A 23,118-nucleotide genomic window follows, 5' to 3' on the forward strand; every position below is an offset into this window, starting at 1 on the left:
GAAGAATGTATTATAATAGTTTTATTACCCACACAAATGGGCTTCAGGTAAAAAATAAATAAATAAATAAAAGCACAAGCACAAGGACACGGGACAAGGACACGGGGCTTTTAATGTGCTGGGTACAGCAAATGACTAACATTCAGGGCCAGAATTCAAGCCCTGTTTCAGAAGGGAACACATTAGCCCCATTTTCACTGTATGCTTGAATGCACATCGTGCCCTTTTCACGCTGGTGCAAACTTGCAGGAGGTTGTGCTCTAAACCTAATCGTGACTAGGAAGAAACTTATGAAAACAACCGATTACAGGACACATTCAGTCAGCAACTGCATCATTGAGGTCATAAATATTGGAGAGTTGTTTTTGCCGCTTCTCATCCTTTTCACTGATGACATGAAGAATTTCGAATTCAATGACGTCAAAAGTGACGTAAACGTTAAATTAATCCTAATAAATATCCAGGTGAATATTTAACGTACTGTGCAAAAGTAATTTACTTGACTTCCAGGCCACGAAATTAGTTACTCATTTTCAGCATCAAGGAAAAAGAACCACCCTTTCTCCTTATTTCAGCTTCCATTCTCTTTGGGAGACTCCCCCTCATATTTTCTGTAGGGATTTTTTTCCTGACAGAACTCAATTGATCTTACCATCAAACTGATACTGGATGATGTTGTTGAAGGCTTCCAGTAGGAAGAAGACCAAATGGTGGTTCTGAGCAGCGGAGAAAAGGAACCAATTGGTGGAGAAGGCTTCCAGGAGATGCAAGAGCTTATTGGCTGCCACCATGGACAGGCTCTTCAGGTAGGGGGACACTAAACAATGTGAGGACACCGTTAGATGGAGATTACATGCATAAACACATCTGTAACCAGGCAAGTCCCCAAGCAGATACTTTATAACATTACAAGCAGGCGCAACCATTATTAGTCACATCAGAGACCTCAGAATAGGCCGAGGAGACGATTCACCGACTGCAATCTGAACGGGATGGATCAAAATGGTACCTGCATTATAAAAACAAAGAGCCAAATGCCTTGTTGACGGAGGTGTAAGTGGGAAAAGCCTCCCTTGATGTAGCGCTACAGGCAGCAAAAGCTAGAACATCCCCAGTTTTGTGTGTTGTTGATTGTAAAAAGTTACAGAGAACAGCCTTAAATATGGAATTGTCTGCTAATTTTTGCCCACTGTTTATTTATTTATTTTAAAAAAAACATAAAATATAAAGTCTTTCATTTTGCCCAGGGAACATTGTTTTATTTTTTTCCCCAATTTGTTAAATGCAGCAAATAATCAGTAATTGTGCATTAAAATGTAAAGGAGTGTGTTCTCTGTAGAGGATGTGTGCTTATCTTCACCCAAACTCAAATATATGAGACATTAGAGCTGCTTCCAGCTTCAAATTCACAAGTTTCTCTCAGATCTAAAAGAAGTAAGCCCGGTCTGACTGAAAATAACTGCCCGGGTGCTTTGCTTAGCTTGCTGTAGAGTGGACAGACTTTCCTTTAAGGACTTTGGTCACACTTACCATTCACTACAATGGTGAGCAGGCAATCATAGAGTGGCTGCAAACGCTGGTGGCCACTGGTGATGATCTTATGGAAAACCTGAAGAAATTGGGTTGATACAAGGTCAGACAAAGTGGAGCACACAGACATCTCCAATCCACTAGGTGGTTGGATAGTGTAGTGGGTAACACCTCTGCCTTCTACACTGTAGACTGGGGTTCAATCCCCACCTGGGTAAACACCCTACACTATACTAATAAGGGTCCTTGGGCAAGACTCCTAACACCGCCTTGGCCCCCCCCTGTGTAAAATGATCAAGTTGTAAGTCGCTCTGGATAAGAGCGTCAGCCAAATGCCATAAATGGAAATGTACTCATTGCTGCATCCAAAAAAATACCAATTAAAAATATAAATAAATACATTTTTTTCAACCCACAGTGTCCCTTTCATGACATTTCGCAGACTTTCTTATGCTCATGGGAGCAAGTGCAACATCTTCTGTATCGTGTCTTTTGAGAGCAGCTGTCTCACTGATTTTTGTTCCACCTATCAATATACAAAGTGTAAGAAATGGTGGGCAATATGGCTCAAATATAATATCACAATACCTAAAGACATTTTCACAATACTTGACACGCATCTCTCGGTATCTTGATATTTGTCTTTTCTGAGGTTTGATAAGTTGGAACATACAACACATTTTTCATGAAACATGCAGTTGGTCAGTGTTTTGAATCATGTGCTCAGAAAAGCATAGTGAATATAATTTATGGGGACAATATCATGTCGTCATATTGCCCACCCCCAGCTGTAAGCAATCATTTTTGCAATTAAAGTATTAGACCTGGGCGAGTTCTAAAAATAATTAATGAGATTTTTTAGTTAAAACTGTGTGTGTGGCTGCAGCTTAGAGCTACTTTCTACTCGATTTTAGTTTATATGCCTTTTTTTAAAAACATTAAATCATGATAAACATCTTTAATAAAACAAATCGACATAATACTGACCGAAAACTACTTCACCTCTAGCTTTGATAGTGCCAACACCTGCATTTGTGAGCTTCTTATGGAGTGGATTCACGGCGACTCCCACGCTCATAGCACCCCTTGCTGGAAAAACCTCAGACTGCTACACATGTTCTTAATGTACAAATTCCCACACACTGATTATGGCTGTTTATCATCAGTTACTCGCCAATCATCGACAACATCTTCTCCCTACCACCCAGGTCCAGTGAATATCACGCATGTAACTGTACAGTATAACACAAAGCAAGAATGAATGACAGGTTGGGCCTTACCACAATGAGGAGGTCAGCGTGCGTGCCAGTGAACACTGGAATGTCCATAGGGACGTGAAGAGAGTAGGGTTTGTTCAGACGCACGCCGAAATTCCTCTCCCCACTCAGCAGCAGCAGGATGAACACACCGATGTGCATGAGACCAACACGAGCTACCGACAAGTGCATAACATTTAGGTGCCGACTAGAAATCACAACATACATGACAGAAAACTGAGGATGCAGTTTCCGTGAAATCACTCCAGGAGTGAGGGTCACAAACGTCGATACACTTACACGAACATTCAGCTCATGCCACAACATTCAGCATACTCACACTGGTCAGCCCTGGCATCATTCAGATAGTAGAGAATCGGCACCAAGATATCCAGCACGTCGCTGCTCTTCAACACGAAGAACAGAAATTTCTGAAACGAAGGGGAGAAAAATGGTCATTAACGCTCAAAAAGCCGGAAAAGGTTTCTGACCTGAACTGAGGAAGATCACCGTGCTATCGTACTTTGTTGAAATCACAGAGTTTCCAGAAGAGGACCAGCAGCTCCTGGTGGAACTGGATCTTTTTGGTGGAGTTTGGCAGGTAGGTCTGAGTGAGCGGGTTAGTCAGCAAGCGAGCCAGACCCTTCAGCACAAAGTCATAATCCTGGAGGCAAACAGAGAAACCATATCCTTTACAAGGCAAGAAACAAAGCAGCAATATAGAATACATTTTGTGAGAGACTGCCATGGTACATACCTCCTCCCTGTGAATTCTCGACAGATAGTTCACAAACAGATTATCTGGGCCAGCAGACTACAGGTGGGCAGAAAAAGAGATACGAGTCGATTTGTATACATAGCTCATTCAAATTCCTATTTTTAAGCAGCACTAAAGTTAGCAGTCTTGACAAAACAGAAGAGCAGAAGAACACTTTGTAAACTCAGCAGCGCAGTAATTAATGTGGGTAAGTGAAGTTGCCTTTTTTGAAGTAAGTTGGTGACTGCAGGTGACTGTGGCATCGGACTCTTATTGGAATAGCAGTTGCATTCCTGCTGATAATCCAAACAACGTCTTCCCTGCATGGGGTACTGGTGTTAACCACTATGTTATCTGCATTCGTCCATACCAGACCTGTGAACTACGCCCCATGACCTTTTTCTGAGCCTAAGGGCCTTGGCGTACTTGATTTTAACTGCCCACAGTACAAACATATTGGTTACGCAAGCAGCATGTGTTCATACACTCACCGGCCAGTAAAAGTGCTAGTAAAAGGCTGGACCCTCTTTCACCTTCAGAACTGTCTTAATTCTTCGTGTCAGACTTTCAACAAGGTGTTGGAAACGTTCCTCAGAGATTCTGGTTGGTTATTTGAGTTCCTGTTGCCTTTCTATCATCTGGAACCAGTCTGCCCGTTCTCCTCTGACCTCTCACATCAACAAGGCATTTTCGTCCACACAACTGACCGCTCACTGGATATTTCCTCTTTCTCGGACCGTTCTCTGTAAACCCTAGAGATGGTTGAGCGTGAAAATCCCAGCAGATCAGCAGTTTCTGAAATACTCAGACCAGCCCGTCTGGCACCAACAACCACGCCACGTTCAAAGCCCCTTAAATCCCCTTTCTTCCCCGTTCTGATGCTCGGTCTGCACTTCAGCAAGTTGTCTTGACCACCTCTACATGCCTGAATGCAGTGAGATGCAGCCGTGTGATTGGCTGATTAGCTATTTGTGTTAACAAGCAACTGAACCTAATAAAGTGGCCGGAGAGTGTATATTCGCAAGCACAACAATGAGCTTAACAACAGCAGACAAGTCTACTGCTTGGCATCCTATCACACCTTTAATTTCAGCCAAAAGAGGAAAACCGGCCAAACATTTTGACCAAAAAAAAAAAAAAAAAAAAAAAGCCCAAGAACTTCCTCACTGAAATGACGATGGAATTCTGAAATGACGAAAAACTGAAAATATATTTCATTACCTGGGATCACCAACCGTTCTCTGCTCTCGAGGATGTTTAATGCTGTAACACATTCTGAAGCTGACTTACTATAATCATTTTAGTTATGTTTATTTTTTGCAAACTGTTTTTTATTTATTCTATTTATTTTTCTGTTCTTCAGTTTAATTCAGGAATTTTGCACAACCAATGCTTCCAATGAGTACAGGACGAGCAGGACAGCTGTCTTGCGCATGGCGTACTGACAGTTATAATCAAGGATATACTGCATCCTTTATATCATGAGGTCAGTCCAGATGCATGACGAGTGCAAGAACTCGAAATCTGACCCGACGGTTCTTTCTTTAGAATTACAATTTTATGTTTCTAGCAAAGCCAAGTTCAAAAAACATACTTAGTGCAACTTTAAACTTCACACTTGCGTTTAATAACACTGGCTTTGCTACTGCGAGCAGTGAATGAAAGAGTCACGGCAGACGGCAAGTGAAGCAGGCCAAATTGTTCCCCACTAGTCCGTTAGCTACAGTAGTATTTTGTATGAAATATGTTCTCCAGTAAAATGTCCAGTAACAATAAAGCTTTTGTTCACTTTTTACACCTCAAACTCTGAGCACACCGTGTGTGACTATGAGTGTGTGTGCTGAAGGTGTGGCGGCGCGCCTACATCCTGCTCGTCCATGCTGGAGGGGGAGGGAGCGCGGTGCGGCTGGCTTCCCTCGTGCTCCAGGGTGACGATGAGGATCTGCACGGCCTGCTCCACCAGCTGCTCCCGGTAGTCGGAGAAGAGGAGGTGGTTGTAGGGAATGCCGTAACCCACTGGATCATACGCGCACACCACGTTGATCAGGGAGGTAAATAAAGGCAGGGCATGCCTGGAGGGAGTGTGTACACACACACACACACACACACACAATAATATCATAAACGCAGATTCTGGTCTTGCCTTTTAAAATCACTAGCAGTGTTTAGACAGGTCAAATGACCAAATCAATTACATACACACAGATCAGGCCTAACATTCTGACCACCAATGAGTCTCTACACTCATTGTCCAGTTAATCAGCTCCACTGACCGTATAGCTGCACTCTGTAGTTCTACAGTTACAGACTGTAGTCCATCTGTTTCTCTGATACTCTGTTACCCTGTTCTTCAGTGGTCAGGACCCTCAGGGACCCTCACAGAGCAGGTACTATTTGGGTGGTGGATCATTCTCAGCACTGCAGTAACACTGACGTGGTGGTGGTGTGTTAGTGTGTGTTGTGCTGGTCTGAGTGGATCAGACGCAGCAGTGCTGCTGGAGTTTTTAAACACCTCAATGTCACTGCTGGACTGAGAATCGTCCACCAACAGCATCCTGTGGGTTGTCTCCTGTGACCACTGATGAAGGACTAGAGGATGATCAATGCAATCTGCGCAGCAGCAGATGAGCCGTCGTCTCTGACTTTACATCTACAAGGTGAACTGACAAGGTAGGAGTGTCTAGGAGTGGACAGTGAGTGGACACAGTGTTTACAAACTCCAGCAGCACTACTGTGTCTGATCCACTCACACCAGCGCAACACACACCAACACACCACCACCACGTCAGTGTCACTGCAGTGCTGACAATGACCCACCACTCAAACAGTACCTGCTCTGAGAGGGTCCATGGGGGTCCTGACCACTGAAGAACAGGGTAACAGAGTATCAGAGAAACAGATGGACTACAGTCTGTAACTGTAGAACTACAGAGTGCAGCTATACAGTAAGTGGAGCTGATCAGATGAACAACGAGCATAGAAACAAGGAGGTGGTCAGAATGTTATGCCGGATTGATTTACATCACAGTCATAAGAAAACCATGTATTTCTTAATAAAAGGAGGGGAAAAAAAAAAACTTTATCATCTGTTAAAGCAGTGGAATCAACATCATTAAAAGTAACAGACCACATTACACTCAAGTGGGACCATAAACAGAAAAACAGTTCAGCAGGACAATAACACATCAATAATTTCTCATACATGTGTTTATTTTTTCATCATTTATCTGAAAAGTGATCGATTAAACATTACAATAGCAAATGTTAGATACAGAGGACACTCCCAGCAAAGGAACACACACACATACTAGTGCACTAATGTTCATTACAATGTTTATTAAGATTAACAGACCCTTATTAGCCCCACAACGGGGAAATTTCACCTCCGTGAACTGAAACACCACATACACACTAGTGAACACACACACACACACACTAGGCGGCAGTGAGCACACTTGCGGTGGGCAGCCCAATCCGCAGCGCCCGGGGAGCAGTTGGGGGTTAGGTGTCTGCGGATCGAACTTGCGACCTTCCGGTACTGAGGCTGGTTCCCTAACCTCCAGCCCACGACTGCCCCCTTTACATCACAAATAGGAACGCTACACAGTCCTGTTTAATCTGACCGATTAAGATGTCAGCAGCTGAATTAAGAAAAGCTGACCTAGTTAGTCTGTTAGATATTGTTCTGCAAAGTTATTAATTGGTAGACTTCATATTGAAATGGATGGTGGCAAATGCTAAGCTTACCTTGGAGCTGCCTGTTTTGATAGCGCAGTAGTTCTGACTGAGTGTGGTCAGCAATGTGCCTTAGCCTCATAATAGTGACCATTTTACTACCATGGCTACTCTTACTGCAAGTCTGTTAGGAGGAGTTTTGGAAAAAATTCTTCATCACACATCAGAAGAAGCAGTGCTTGGAGACGGTTGCTATGCAGGGGTTGGTTGAGCATCGTATCAATCAATCATTTTGCAGAGGGGAACCCTCAGGGCCTTCTAGGCCTTCAGAGAAGCCCTAATGCTTTCCAGGAACTAAAAAAAATGCATGTCTGTAATTTAGAGTTAATTTTTATTCAACACAACCATGCTAGAATTTAAACTCTACATTACTGCTCAATTGTAAGGTTCTAGATTTTTCTTTTTTATAAAAAGCAGATAATTGGGCAATCAGGAGTTGTTTTTCTCTGTGGTATCTCGGTAGGTGTACTTAAACAAGCTCACCCTATTGGTTACGACTTAAGGAGCTGAAGGAAGGTCCTAAAGCCTTAGATTAGCTCTCAGCATAATTACAAAGTGAATCAACCTGTCATGTTTTGATTTCTAGCTGGTGGGACCAATTTGGTGTGACAAAAAATAAAATAAATAAATAAAAATCACTCTAGGCCCAGATACATCAATAACTGATTATAAACAGCCTAATCAATGGTTTATTAGAAACTGAACCAGTGGCTTACTACTAAAGGAGTCACTGCGAAACTGCTACACGGTAAGCTGCAAGTCTGTCACAAGAAAACGTAAAAAATGTCTTTTAAAAGGTCTTTTAAAAGATTTAGATGTCCGTGTTTGATCTAAAACTGCTCTTCCGAATTTTCCATCCCGCCTCATGCAGCGCAGCAGTTATACTCTGGTGCCTGAGGATACCTTCACATTACAAGCCTCATTGCTCAGGTCTAATTTTTTGCTGACATCTGATCTTTCTAACTTGATGGTTCACATTTGTTTGAGTATGTGACTCAAATCCGTCCATCCTGCACCCTGAAATGACAGTATATCACTGAGTAATGGCACATGCACAGCGGGAGAAGGAAAAAAAAAAAAAAAAAAAAAAAAAAAAAAAAAAACCACCTGACGTTCCCACTCAGGTCGTATGGCCATGAATTTGGTATGTATCCAATGTAGAATCACATATAAAAGTGGCTCAGATCTGATTTTAAAAAAGATCCACACGTCCTTCAAAAACACTGATCTGTGTCACCTTAAGACAAAAATTCCATTTCTGCCACTTAAGTCAGGTGCGATGTGAATGCAGCCTAATTATGCCAGAATGTAACTGCTGCACCACTAAAGGTGGAATGGAAAATTCAAATAAGAAGCTCACTTAGCACTAACAAACTGAGATGGGCTTTTTTCCTTCATGTTTTGATCAAGTTTTGATATTTATGGCCCTAATTAAAGGTGCAACTCTATTAGTCACGTTTTGCCACTTATTTTGCAAACGGTAAATTAGTCCATGAGATGACTTTAATTTAGACCACTAAGCTCATCTGGTGAGCCAGATATGAACCATAATTGGGCCAGTCCTGGCCCACAGCTGCACGCCTTAAAATGTAAAAAGTTCAAATTTTACAGTGTTGCTAAATAACTTTGTCTTCCCTGAAAACTAATAGGTGTGCTCACATCTCCCTTACCTGTTCTCTGTGGAGCAGAAGAAGGTGACCCAGGGGTTGAGGATGTTTCCATCAGGTGACGGCGGCAAGTACATGGCCTCTGAGAAACAAGTTAGCAGCAGCCTCAGCAGCTCCGTCCTGCATACACAACATGCACACAAGCTCTTATGTACCATTCCAGACTAGCAAAGTCAAATCACTGTTTTCCTCATGAAAATCCACAGTGGATGTAGCCAGTCCTGCAACTTCTACTGATCTTAAGTGATTAAGTGACCCTTATTAGTCCCACAAGGGGGAAATGTCACCTCCGCATTCATACACAGTGGGCAGTGAGCACACTTGCCCGGTTAGGTGTCTTGCTCAAGGACACCTCATGTCAAGTCATGTAACTGGCAACCTTCTGTTTACAGGGCCAGTTCCCTAACCTCCAGCCCATGACTGGCCCTGAACTGCTAGTGTTAACACTGTTACAAGGCAAATAGCAAAAGGAGCTGTTCAGCAAAAAGGCCTCGATCAAAATGTCTTACAAGGTAAACTGGGGTCAAGATTAGGCATTTCAGAAGAATGGACTTCTCAAATGTCCAGTCTCTACTCCCACCACCACACACACACACACACACACACACACACACACACACACACACACACACACACACACACACACAGCCACTTCTCCAACTGGGTTCTGGTTGCTGGGTGTTCTACAGTTCAACATATTGGAAAAAGTATAACATTAAATACTAAAAATGCCATAACTTCTACACAGGCCACATGTTAAATTAAGCAAATAAATAATTAGTAACAAATAAATAGTAATTGTGCATAAAAATGTGTAAAATGATGTAACTTTTTTCACTTAGAAAAAGTAGCAAAAAAAAGCATACAGCTATAGTTTATAGCTATACATCAATTTAACAAACTGTTTTAATAGACACTGTTGTGAGACGGTGGTTTAGGGACTTGCTCGTCTATATAAAGCATTGTATACACACTGAAAAATGACAGGGTTCTTAAGTTTAAAAAACGGTTCTATATAGAACCATAAACATTTAAAGAACCATTGCATGCATAAAGGATTCTTTGCATCATGAAAGGGTTCGTCAGATCGACGGAGAATTTGTCGAACATGGTTCTACTTTTTAAAGGGTTCTATATAGCATCAAAAAGTGTTCTTCTATCATCATAAGCTTGACATCACAACAACAGAAGAACTTATTTGATGCTATATAGAAGCCTTTTCGAAAAGGTTCTATGTACAACCCCAATTCCAGTGAAGTTGGGATGTTGTGTAAAACAGAAATAAAACAGAATACGATGATTTGCAAATCCATTTCAACCTATATTCAACTGAATACACTACAAAGACCAGATATTTAATGTTCAAACGGATAAACTTTATTGTTTTTTGCAAATATTCACTCATTTTGAATTTGATGCCTGCAACACGTTCCAAAGAAGTTGGGACAGGGGCGTGTTTCCCACTGTGTTACATCACCTTTCCTTTAACACTCAATAAGTGTTTGGGAACTGAGGACACTGATTGTTGAAGCTCTGTAGGTGGAATTCTTTCCCATTCCTGCTTGATCTACAGCTTCAGTGGCTCAGCAGTCCGGGGTGTCCATCGTCATATTTTGAGCTTCATAATGCGCCACACATTTTCAATGGGAGACGGTCTGGACTGCAGGCAGGTCAGTCTAGTACCCGCACTCTTTTACTACGACGCCACGCTGTTGTAACACGTGCAGAATGTGGCTTGGCATCATCTTGCTGAAATAAGCAGGACGTCCCTGAAAAAGACGCTGCTTGGATGGCGGCAGATGTTGCTCCAAAACCTGTATGTACCTTTCAGCATTAATGGGGCCTTCACAGATGTGCAGGTTACCCCTGCCATGGGCACTAACACCCCCCCACACCATCAGAGATGCTGGCTTTTGAACTTTGCGCTGAAAACAATCCGGACAGTCCTTTTCCTCTCTGTCCCGGAGGACACGACGTCCATGATTTCCAAAAACAGTGTGAAATGTGGACGCGTCAGACCACAGGACACTTTTCCACTCTGCGTCAGTCCATCTCAGATGAGCTCGGGCCAATTAACCTGTTCACTTGTGGAATGTTCCAAACAGGTGTTTTTTGGGCATTTCCCAGTCTTTTGTTGTCCCTGTCCCAACTTCTTTGGAACGTGTTGCAGGCATCAAATTCAAAATGAGTATTATTTATTTTTATATATAAACAATAAAATTTATCCGTTTGAACATTAAATATCTGGTCTTTGTAGTGTATTCAATTCAATATAGGTTGAAAAGGATTTGCAAATCATCGTATTCTGTTTTTATTTATGTTTTACACAACGTCCCAACTTCACTGGAATTGGGGTTTTAGAACCATATTGGACAAATTCTCTATTATTCTCAAGAACTGTTTCACCAAATAAACAACCCTTCAATTATGCAAGATGTTCTTTGAGTGTTCGTGGTTCTACACAGTACCATTTTTACACTAAAGAACCGTTGCAGAACCATCGTTTTTAAGTAAGAAGCTGAAAGGAATAGTAGTAGCAATAACATGAGTCAAACCTTCTTTTTGATGCATGCAGTTTTCACAGCACTCATTAATATTCAATGCTACCTTGTGGCTCCAGTGTTGGTGTTTGCAGAAATTTGCAAAATGGTAGAAACTTGAATTTTCATAAAAACAATAGCTATGAGAGCTGAACAGCAGAAGAAACCCGCATTGTATCAAAGAGGACATGCTTCATTTCTTTAACACATAAACTCATTTTACCACTGGTTGAAGTAAACAACTGGTCCGAGATACAGATCACTTTGAAAAGGCCATATGTGGTGGTTACTGATTAAAAGGTTACCATGGCAACAGTGCTCTGAAAACAGGCGCCAGCTTACGCCATGCTCACCTGTTGAGGTCATGAATGTAGTTGAGTGGGGGGGACTGTGCAAAACCCACCCCCGCCTCCCAGATGTACTCACAGCTGTCCAAAGACTGCATGTCCTCTGCAGAGTCCTGACAATGAGAACAATGAGATGTGGGTGTCCTACATTCAAATGATTCTCAACCACTTACTGATAACAATGACGTCTACGATGCCATTTGCTCAGTCAAGTGACAAGGTGTACGGTACTCGGTGAAAGAGAGAGACTACCCTGTATTTACTTAATGTCAAAATGCCCTTTAAGCTATTCATTCTTCAGGAGATCTTTCTGTGGGGATCAGATACAAAGTAATCCGGAATGTGTAATGATGGGGAAAGTCGAAAGAAAAATCAGTAGTTCCCAAAACTGGAGTTCAAACTTGATGAGAAAACAGACTGGAAGACTACCTAAAATGTCACCTTCAGAGAAACCGTACTAAAAGGTTTCATCTTTGAGGGAAGAGAGAAAAATCAAGCTTGACTCTTTCTTCAGATCTGTGTTTCTGTACCTGTACAAGTTTCCACCGTGAGAAGAAAACTCAACGCTACGGGTCTGAAAGGATGTGTGGCCGTCAAAAACCGAGAAAAGGAAATCAAACAAAAGCTTTTTGTGCTCTCAAAACAATGCACTGACCACCTCAGTTCCCCGATTCCAACATCAGCGAATGGGTTTGGGATTAACTGGATCATAAGAAGAAAAAAAAAATTGCAACCAACTTCTAAGACTGAACTTTGATAGTGTGAATAGATATCCCTGCAGGTTTCTTGGATAAACTGAAAGCAGGCCTACAGAAAAGTGTTGATGTATTTCGTTGTTGAGGCTTCTGTGCATGTTGTTAAATATAGGCTCTCTTTCTTTCTTGGCCCTAACACTCTGACTTCTGTACCATACTGTACGAAGACCAAAAAAAACTCAACCAAGGAGATCGATAAACATTTGACGTAGAGGTGTTTATGTTAAAGGCAGTCCTCAGTGTGCCTCTCCAGGAAGCAAGTCCTAAGTACACAAGCATGAGAACAAGCTGGTCCATAACTAACCCCCGCCCCCACCCTAACTCCACGCCCTGCAAACCACCCACATACGTTTCCTCCCTTATGGAGATTTTAATTAAATAAATTCTCCTACTTCCTCATACCGCAGACTAACTTGCCTCGTCAGTAATCCTTTAAGGGATTAAAGAGAGCTGAATGGAAATAAAAGGAACCCGATCTTGTTTGCATGTCAATGAAGCAGACAAGCAACATGAGGGACTTTGGCCAAGCGTAGAGGACAGGAATAACTGCAGTACAGTAGTAAAGGTGTGACATGACAAAAAGGCATAGTGACTGCTGACAGTGAACAGACGCTCACTCACAGGGCCTCCTCTCTTGTGGCTCTGCACGGTGAAGTCCGGGCAAAAGAGTAGGTCAGCGATGGCCAGCAGGAGTGACTCAGCCAACGGCCGAGCTCCTTCATCGTCCTCATCCATCTCATCCATCTGCGGATATCAGACAGGACACGTTAAAGGAATATTTTACTAATGTGACAAAACTAGTACGGATCCAGTTTTGGTCCATGATCTTTGGATTATGTGATCTACTAATAAATATTAAGGCTCACACACACACACACACACACACACTCTTTAAGCCGCTTCTCCCTCAGGGTCAGGGGGGTGGGGTGTTGGAGCCTAACCCAGCAGCCGTTGGGCAGAAGGCAGGATACACCCTGGACAGGTCAATATAAAGGCTCCATTCTGGAAATCTGGCTTGTCTGGTTAACAACAAGTTTATAATATCGCACATTGTTCTTGGTGCGATGTCCCTATTAGCTTAAACAGAATTAAACAGTCTATTCAAAACAAACTATGGCTGGTTTGCGGGCATTTCTTTAGCATAGAGTAGCATCACTGAGGAAGAGTACTACTCATCGCCCTGCGATGGACTGGTGACCTGTCCAGGGTGTATCCTGGCTTCCGCCCAATGACCGCTGGGATAGGCTCCGGTACTTGGGTGTTAAAATTCAGTACTGAATGATGGAATTTTTCAGTACTCAATACAGTAGTATTGGAATAATCCGTTTGATACCATAAATGTATCAAATTTAATTACCCAGTCCTGCTCAGGATCAAGAATGGGTTCGTTAACTTTATTGAAGCAAACTGATCATCTGATACTGTGAGGTGTGGGTGGCCAATATGGAAAAAAAATAGTTTAATCACAATACACAATAGTTTATCAAGGCAGTTTAGCAATACACATTATGCATGATGATATTCTGACAGACAGATACAGTAACACATTTAAAAACTCATTTAATTTGCCACATTTGCCAGATTAATTGCACTCCATTTGTAATAAAACATGTAGGTAGTCAGTTTAAGTATGTATGACATCCACAGTATGCTCAGAAAAGCATATTTGAGAAGCATATCGCTGCTGTCGGAACTCCAAAATGCTAACTTTAGAGGAGAAGGAGAAAACCTCCTTTACTTTGAATGCAAGTCAATGGAACCAGACGTTTTTCCCAAGTCATTTTGTGTCATTTTTTTCAGTCCATTCATCATGGAATTCGCACACAATGTAAAGGACAACAGGCACTTTCAAATTATGTCCAAAGCTGAAAAATGGAGATACAAGGTTTAAGATTCATTTAAGATAATAATGCAAATTCACAGCGTGTCCCATGCAGCTCTGTAGCTCCAAACAAAGAGGCTCCATCAGAAGTAGATTCCACACAGAGTAGACATCACATTCACCCAGATATTCCATCACCTCAAAAACAGACACACTGGGTAGAAACGAGTATGCAGATTTTTCAGAAACTGATATTGTCCATCCATTTTCTAAGCCGCTTCCTTGTCCTGCACTGAAGCATTCACCCACTCCGTTGCGACTCCATGAATACCTCACTGAGGCAGGAGTCGAGACCTATTGAAGGCATTACGTAATTCCACACTACTGCTGCCTTGTACACTTCAAGAGGAGCGAACACGGTTCACAGCCCGAGTTACTAAGCGGCATAGTTACACAACACTGACTGCAGCACTGCTGTGGTTGCTATATTCTACTCTGTGAAGTGTGTCACATTAAAAGAGCCAACTGACTGCACCAGGAAACCAAAGATATTGGTGTGGTTTGATGAGACATGGCTGGCTGGAGAAACGCATTCTGATTTTAGGCCAAAATCTTGTCTCAAAACTTTCAGAAAACAATGTCTTAGGCATCAGGCAAGTTATTCACAACCACTTCATGTAATAATGTGCAATGTCATGTAATGTGACACAGCTTTAGATGTCCAGTTCCCATCACCCCCACCACTCAACGTTCCTCTAGAATCATACATCCCACTTTGAATGAGTCTGTTTACATCTTTTCAATTCATTTATGCAGATATTTTGAAAAATGTGGGACATTGGAACTTGAGGCCTATTACATACTACAACATACCTTATAGTGAGCTGACCATGTCCTGGAATGTCTTCTGGCTTTCATATGCTAATGAGTCTCAGACCAGTAGTCTTACTTGAGACACCTGATACACATGGTTCTAACCTTCTGCAACACAGAGGCTGGTCTCTTTCTCACACTCTCAAAGAACAGCCTGTATCAGCTAAGGGTGAGTGATACGGCAAGACTCCTGCACAACACTCATGACCACAAACAAGCGTCATGATTAGTTAGTTTGCTTTTCTTAGTTTTAATGAACAAGGTTCCCCGGCTTTACGCACCAACGTTATACAAAACAATAAAATTCAACATGCACGCACTGAACACTTTATTAGGAACACTTGTACTTTCACTCTTTCAATTTAAATCAGGAAATCATGTGGAAGCAGTGCCATACATAAACGTTCAGGTAATGCTCACAACAAGCATTGGAGGTGGAGCCAGACAAGCCGATTTGAGCATTTTCTATATCTATAGCTGCTGTTGTCCTAGGATTTTACTCCCAAAGGTCTCTAGTGCTTAGTGAGAAATCTTAGTGAGAAAAATAAAAAACATCCAGTGAGCGGGAATTTCGCAGACTTGTTAAGGAATGCCTTGTCAATGAAGGTCGACAGAGAATGGCCAGACGGGTTCAAGCTGACAGGATTCTACAATAAATCATAATCATCGAGGATGGGCTACAACAGCAGAAACCAAGTGGGGTCCCAGTTCTGTCAGCCAAGAACAGAAAGCTGAGGTTGCAGCCTGGACAAGCTTCCCAAAACTGGACAGTTGAAGAGTGGAAAAACCCAGCCTGGTCTGAGGGTAGGGTTAGAATTTGGTGCCAGTGTGTACGCATCCATGGCCCCAACTGCCTTGCTTCAACAGTCCAGGCTAGGGAAAGCGGTGTAATGGTATTAGGCAATGTTTTTTTGGCACACTTTGGGCCCTTTAATATCAATTATATCAATGCCAATCATGGCCTGAATGCCACAGCCTGTCTGAGTATAGTTGCTGACATGACAATGGCTTGACATTCAATCAGCTTCTTGTTATGGCAGTTTATTTTGTTATTTACAGCCACTAGTCTTTTTTATGATGCATGTAGACGCTCAGAGTTCTTGCAGTTCCAAGGACATCGTTTCTGTCTGAAAAGTCAAAGCAAATCCCAAACCAGCAGCGATCCATACATCACACTCACCCCAGCTCGCCCTGCGCCAGGCACAGTGGACCAGAAGAAGCCTCTCCAATCCTGATCCTCGAAGATGTAGGGCAGGATGCGGGAGAGGATACGGGTGCAATTTAAAACCACCTGCTTCTCCCGCTCGCTGGGGCAGCCCGACTCAGCCGCCTGCACCAGCTTCTCCACCGCCTGAGGGATGGCACACAGGCAGTGGGTAGTTAAAACGATTAAAACTGAAAAATTAACTATTTTATTCTTAGCCCAAAGACAGATGATCAGGTTTTATTGGAGCTATGAGACCAATGTAGCCAACAATTTATGAATGCTTATATGCACCAATTAGCATTGTGCAATTAATCTCACACAGACTTGCTTGTGTGATTTCTGATACTGTACGACAAAGTTCTCTATGAAAGTGGACAAAATACTGAATAAGGTCCAGGCTTCAGGTTGGCTGCCACTGCTGTTTTTAGCTAAAAAAAAATAAGACATATTTGTCTGCTTTCATAGAAAATACAGTCTCTTATACAGTGTCAGAAACCACACAAACAAGCCTGTTCGACATTGCGAACACAGCAAACATGTCTCGGCTGACGGACTGCATTTTGGGTAAGGGATAAAGCATTTAATTCTGATTTTTTACTATTGCTTTAAACCATTGAGCATTGTATGAGCACAAACACAGACATAAACACAGAACAGGTGTTGTGGGCAAAGACTAAGCCTAGTACTATACTAATTGTGCTACACTTCAGCACTAAATATGCAAATATTCTGTCATGCCATATCAAAGCAATAAAAAGCAGCTTCAGCAACTTATGGGTGTAAGAAGTCATATATGGATTGGACTGGATGGAGATCAGAGGGAAAGAAAATGATTCTGATCCGATCCTGTAACAAATCCAGCCTGAAATAGCACAACTCTGATGTTAGCTTCTCCCTGTGGGCTTGTCAAGTGTTTGAGTATGACAGTCCACATGCACTTAACTGAAGTGCGTACACACACAGACACACACACACACACACACACACACACACACACACACACACAGAAATCCAAACCTTGGTAAAAAATCAGCCCACATTGAATTACCACATTGATGCACCTCTAAAAATTGTACAATCAGTAGCCGCATTGGCCTATACTCAAGGTTTAGATCAGGCTCAAGAAGAGTAAATAAACAGCTGTATTTGAATCTTTGAATGAAAGGCACATAAAAACAGCCATTGCAAAATAATTGTGATGCTAAGCATGTGAGCTTATTATTATTATTATTATTATTATTATTATTATTATGTGCATTTTTAAACCCAAGGAAATTTCACAAGAGTATCAAAATCAAAATGTATGATGCCGGTTATCAAACCATTTTCTAGGCAGTCAAAGAAACAGCCAACAGCCTTAAACTGAAAACAATCCAGTATAGAGAGGTTTTCCTTTACTCAATAAGTACCAGTTAGCCGCCCTGTTTCCAGAAGCAGGCTGAGATAATGAAAAAAGGAAAAAGTGAGAATATCACAGAATTCTGACCCTGGGAAAATATCAGGAGAAAATTGTCCAGGAGAATGAGGAGGGTTGGGAAATGTAGCTGACCTAAGATTGATTTCACCTCACTGAGCTATAGAAGAAGGACCAATGAAAGAGGCCATTCACATCCGCACGGACATATGGAAAAAGGAGCTGATCCCAAATCATCAGCTTTAGTGTGGGACACTTGATAACTGTGGGCCAAGTAATGATTCATCTGGACCTCTGCTAAGCGAATCTGAGATTCTGAGGTGTTTATTTTACTTTTTTGCTGCTGATAGGGACCTTCAAAAGGAAGCAGAAGGCTGGAGACAGGAAGGGAAGCACACAGACTGCTTTCCTGCCCCTGCATGGTGTGGGCACTTCATTCACCCAAACAACCACTGCCTCTGCCTTTAACTTCAAATCATCGAGTACCATGTAATCAATGAGCAATTGGTGGGACTTCTTTAGCTTAGAATGTACCTACCTTGTAACAGAGCGTTGCCAGATTAGAGGGGGACTCCTCCCTCACTGCTCGGATCTCCGCAGCCGGCACAAGGGCAAACACATCCTGCACTGTGGTGGAAGTGTCGGCCCAGAATTGGTCCCAGAAGGCATCATCTGTAGCTTCCACTGGCTGTGAGGAAGGAGTTTCATTGTGTGAAAGATCCCTTACAGTGGTCACTTAAGCACATTGGTCACAACAGCAAAACACTAGGCCTGCAGTTATTACTTAATCGCGCACACACACACACACACACACACACACACACACACACACACACACACACACACACACACACCCTCTAAGCCGCTTCTCCTAATCACAATTATTTACAACGATTGCTGTTATTTGAGATGATTGAAGTTATTCACAGTCATTACATTTCATAAATCACATTATGCTCAACAGGCAAAATGTGAATCAGGTACACTGGGTTGAGGTAAATAAGTGACAGTAAAAGTGTTCAAAAAAGAGACAGGATGGGACGCACGAGTTCCAACTTCTAAGCTGATCCTTAGAGGGCAGTGCTGAGTAAGGTTTGTTTATTTGTGATCTATGAAGCTAATTCTAACATTTTGCTTTTATTTTCACTCTCAAGAAAAAAAATAGTGTTGCTTTATGGCAGATATTTGTGTGTGTGTATGTGTGTGTGTGTGTGTGTGTGTGTGTGTGTGTGTGTGTGTGTACAACAATGTCATTTAAAGCTACTAGTAAACATGGCTAGAAAGGAAGAAGGATATAAACAGGTAGTTTGGCCAAAGACCCTAACCTTGATACGTCAACAGCGGCACGATAAATAATAGGTGGATAAAAAGAGACAGTTTGATCATGAATGGCACTTATTTATAGGAATATTTCATTATCAGCTAAAATTTCAGGAACATAAAACCCACAACAAATACTTCAGTGAATCTGCCTTATTTTTTTTTGCACGGACTTATAAAAAAAAAATAATTATATATATATATATATATATATATATATATATATATATATATATATATATATATATATATATATATATATACCTGAAATGAATAACCAAGAAGTAAAGGACAAGGACATTTTAAGCATATATACACGTAACTTACTGCTGTGACTTCAGAAGTAATAATCTCATTCAAGAAACAACTAACGCAATATATAAATATTCATGTAAGAGTGTTTCATTACTATTTTGCTGGTCAACAAACTGTTTATCAGTGGTGGAAAGTAAATAAATGTAATTGGTTACTGTACTTAAGTACTTTTTCCGTGTATCTGTACTTTACTGAAGTATTTCCATTCTGGGCGACTTTTTCCTTTCACTCCACTACATTTCAGAGTCTAATATCCGACTTTTTCCTCCTACATTTTGAGAAATCTGTCGTTCCTCTTGGTTTCTGTGTGTATAAAAACGTAACATGTCAAAACGAAAGAAGCGCAAAGCCAGAGGACCAATCAGGGCCCAGCGGTCACTTTGTTTAGAGCTGGTTTTGACCTGTTGGTCATACCGATCCAGTGCAGCACGCGGTTCAACGTCAGCGCAGCGGCGTAAAACTTTGGGAGAGTCTGTTCAACATAAATGATGAACTAACCTAACTTTGTGTAAATAGAGCTCAATATAGAAATATGTCCACATATGCAGTCGAGACTGACGCGGCTTTTTTCTGAATTTCTACAAACACCATTTCATTTTATAGTAAATGAGTTTGGGCTGGTTTCTGTTTATGAACAGACGCCTACAGATCAACATAGTAAAGGAGCTCATCTGTGATCCTGAGTTTAAAGCCAGTTTTTATTCAACTTAAACTTGGAACTAAGTTGTAAATAAATCTGAAACTGAAACTTTGCTTGTGTGTAAAAAGTGATTTCAGAGCCACTCGGTTCTCCCTGATGGAAACTGTTTACCTTCAGTGTTTTGTGCTTCTGATCATTTTAATAGACGTCAGCGTCACTAATTAATGACGTTCTATTAAAAGACTGGTTTACCAAGAGAGACGCTGGAGGACTTTCACCTGAAATGAGTTCATGAAGCCAGTCTGGTTATAAAAATGATAACAGGACATCAGAGCCAGAATTACTCTTTTAGTACTTTTACTTTATACTTAAGTACATTTGAAGGTAAATACTTCAGTACTTTTACTCAAGTGGAGGTCTAAAGGGAGGAACTTCTACTTTTACTGTGGGAATATTTACCTTAGGTGTCTCTACTTTAACTCAAGTACATGGTCTGTGTACCTTCGTCCACCTCTGCTGTTTAGTTTTCTAAACCACTTTATGTCCAATGTAGTTACTGCCTGGAGAAAAAAAAACGTGTCACTTTAACTGCACTGAAATATAACTATGAACTCGAATTTCAAAAGCAAATAAGACTGCAAATCCAGCACCCCAGCCTCCTAGTTAAATAAATAAGGGTGCCATACTAAACGTAGGTCGTGCTACAGTCGTGGGTACCAGTGCCATGTTCACGGAGTCTCGCAGGAAGCTGAAATCTCGCGTCATCGTTACAATAACAGACAGCTGGCTCTGTTCGACTCATGATTGTTTTCGACTGGGAGGCAAAAATAAAAGCAAGACATTATATGCGACTCCTCGCTCAGTGAAAATGACAGGCTACCAGACTGCGGGGAAATAATGAGCAGCCCGTTACGCCAATGAAGCCCAGTGTGCCCTCAGAGACTGGAGGCAATTAGAAATTGGACACGGAGGCGTTTCACCCTCACAGCCAGTCCCTGCTCCTGAGAAAACAACCGCCAGGTCGACGAAGCGGACGGCAGGTGCAGGGCTGCGTCTGGCAGAGAGATGGAAACGCGATAAAACTCGGGAAAACCCAAATTTCCTGCCGAGCCTTGAAACGGTTTGTTATGAAATGAGAGCCTGGGTCGTCTGTGCGGTCTCGTCCCGTCCCTGATGGTGCAGCGGTCTGCCATCTGGTTCTCTGCACCGTCGCGGTTCGGCCAAGTCTCCATCTGGAACCGACCGAGCGGCTGAAACGACCTCGCAGGCGAAGGAAGCACCCACCTGAGTCTTCGTGGTCAGCTGGATCACCGCCTTCCTGAATTTCAGCTTCGAGTCGGTGTTCCCCATGTCTCTCTCTGCGCGGAGATTTTATTCCTAAGGTGGCACGGCTTTAATCCCCCTCTCCCCTCCTCCTCATCATCATCCTCCTCCTCCTCCTCCTGCTCTGCTTGTGTCATCAGCGGAGGCGGTGATGCAGCCGAGCTGGAAACTTCCGGGTTCCTCGCGTTGCTAAGAGCAACAGTCCGACATTAAATATTCAGTTTTATTATTGATCTGATTATATTATTGGTCACTGTTCCTTCATCCAAACCACAGCTCACCGCTACTATAAATAAATAAAGTGTGTATGTGTGTTAGAATAATTCACCACATGAATGCGTTCATCTAATTCATATATACAGATATGAATTTGATCCTATATATATATATATATATATATATATATATATATATATATATATACGCTCACCGGCCACTTTAGTAGGTACACTAGTAAAAGGCTGGACCCCCTTTCACCTTCAGAACTGTCTTAATTCTTCGTGGCAGACTTTCAACAAGGTGTTGGAAACGTTCCTCAGAGATTCTGGTTGGTTATTTGAGTTCCTGCTGCCTTTCTATCATCTGGAACCAGTCTGCCCATTCTCCTCTGACCTCTCACATCAACAAGGCATTTCCGTCCACACAACTGACCGCTCACTGGATATTTCCTCTTTCTTCCCCGTTCTGATGCTCGGTCTGCACTTCAGCAAGTTGTCTTGACCACCTCTACATGCCTAAATGCACTGAGTCGCGGCCGTGTGATTGGCTGATTAGCTATTTGTGTTAACAAGCAATAGAACCGCAATAATAACAAGCAAGCAATAGAAAAACAAGCAATAATAGTACCTAATAAAGTGGCCGGTGTGTGTGTGTGTGTGTGTATATATATATATATATATATATATATATATATATATATATATATATATATATATATATGTATGTATGTATGTATATGTGAGTCAAAAGTCACAGGACACCGTTTTATTATTACACCACCTTCTGCACCGCATAGTGGAGGCTTGTGACAGAATAAAAAAATAAAATAAAACTGTGTCCTGTGACTTTTGACTCACCCTGTATATTTATATATGTCGTTGTGGTTGAAACAAAACCTCACATCTCCAGAATACTAGCTTTCTAGGAGAAGGAAAAAACACACATTACTTTCAACGTAAGTCAATGGAACCAGATTTTTTTCCAAATCATTTTTGTCTGTTTATTTTGGTCCATCCTTCATGAAATTCACACTAAATATAAAGGCCAGCATGTGTTTTCAAATTATGCCAAAAATTGAAAATCGAACACAAATGGAGATACAAGGTTTTGTTTTGACAACATTATATATATAATGTGTGTGTGTGTGTAACTAATAAATTAATGAAATATATTTTTTGTCAAGCCGGCCCCTTGCTTAAAAAGGACATAAAAATGATTTATGATTAAAGATTATTGTTGATGCAAGAACACTTTTACTGTTCTGTTGATCTATATTTGCACAGATTTTTTTACATTGCATTATTCTTTTTTTTGAAACACTAGCCTACATTAGGCCACTTTGTGTTAAATTGAAGTGTTAAAATAACGCGTCAGATACAAAGGACAACTGAACACGTA

At 41.6% G+C, this 23,118-nt stretch overlaps 1 protein-coding gene across 1 annotated transcript in view; it reads right to left on the reverse strand.

Moving 5' to 3' along the window:
* Nucleotides 1-21,619, reverse strand: part of hid1a (HID1 domain containing a) — a 30,862-nt gene extending 9,243 nt beyond the window's left edge. Inside the window, exons 1-13 of the mRNA XM_017714058.2 lie at nt 21,463-21,619; nt 18,442-18,591; nt 16,463-16,633; nt 13,209-13,331; nt 11,839-11,945; nt 8,949-9,065; nt 5,408-5,615; nt 3,544-3,600; nt 3,310-3,450; nt 3,127-3,217; nt 2,811-2,962; nt 1,531-1,609; nt 653-817 (exon numbers count right to left, since the gene is read on the reverse strand). Coding sequence (XP_017569547.1) covers nt 653-817; nt 1,531-1,609; nt 2,811-2,962; nt 3,127-3,217; nt 3,310-3,450; nt 3,544-3,600; nt 5,408-5,615; nt 8,949-9,065; nt 11,839-11,945; nt 13,209-13,331; nt 16,463-16,633; nt 18,442-18,591; nt 21,463-21,528 — 1,627 coding nt within the window. The 5' untranslated portion in view covers nt 21,529-21,619. The remainder of the gene's footprint in view (nt 1-652; nt 818-1,530; nt 1,610-2,810; nt 2,963-3,126; nt 3,218-3,309; nt 3,451-3,543; nt 3,601-5,407; nt 5,616-8,948; nt 9,066-11,838; nt 11,946-13,208; nt 13,332-16,462; nt 16,634-18,441; nt 18,592-21,462) is intronic.
* Nucleotides 21,620-23,118: the final 1,499 nt, after the last annotated feature.

The sequence above is a fragment of the Pygocentrus nattereri genome, chromosome 14, assembly GCF_015220715.1.
Source record: "Pygocentrus nattereri isolate fPygNat1 chromosome 14, fPygNat1.pri, whole genome shotgun sequence".
Lineage (NCBI taxonomy): Eukaryota > Metazoa > Chordata > Actinopteri > Characiformes > Serrasalmidae > Pygocentrus > Pygocentrus nattereri.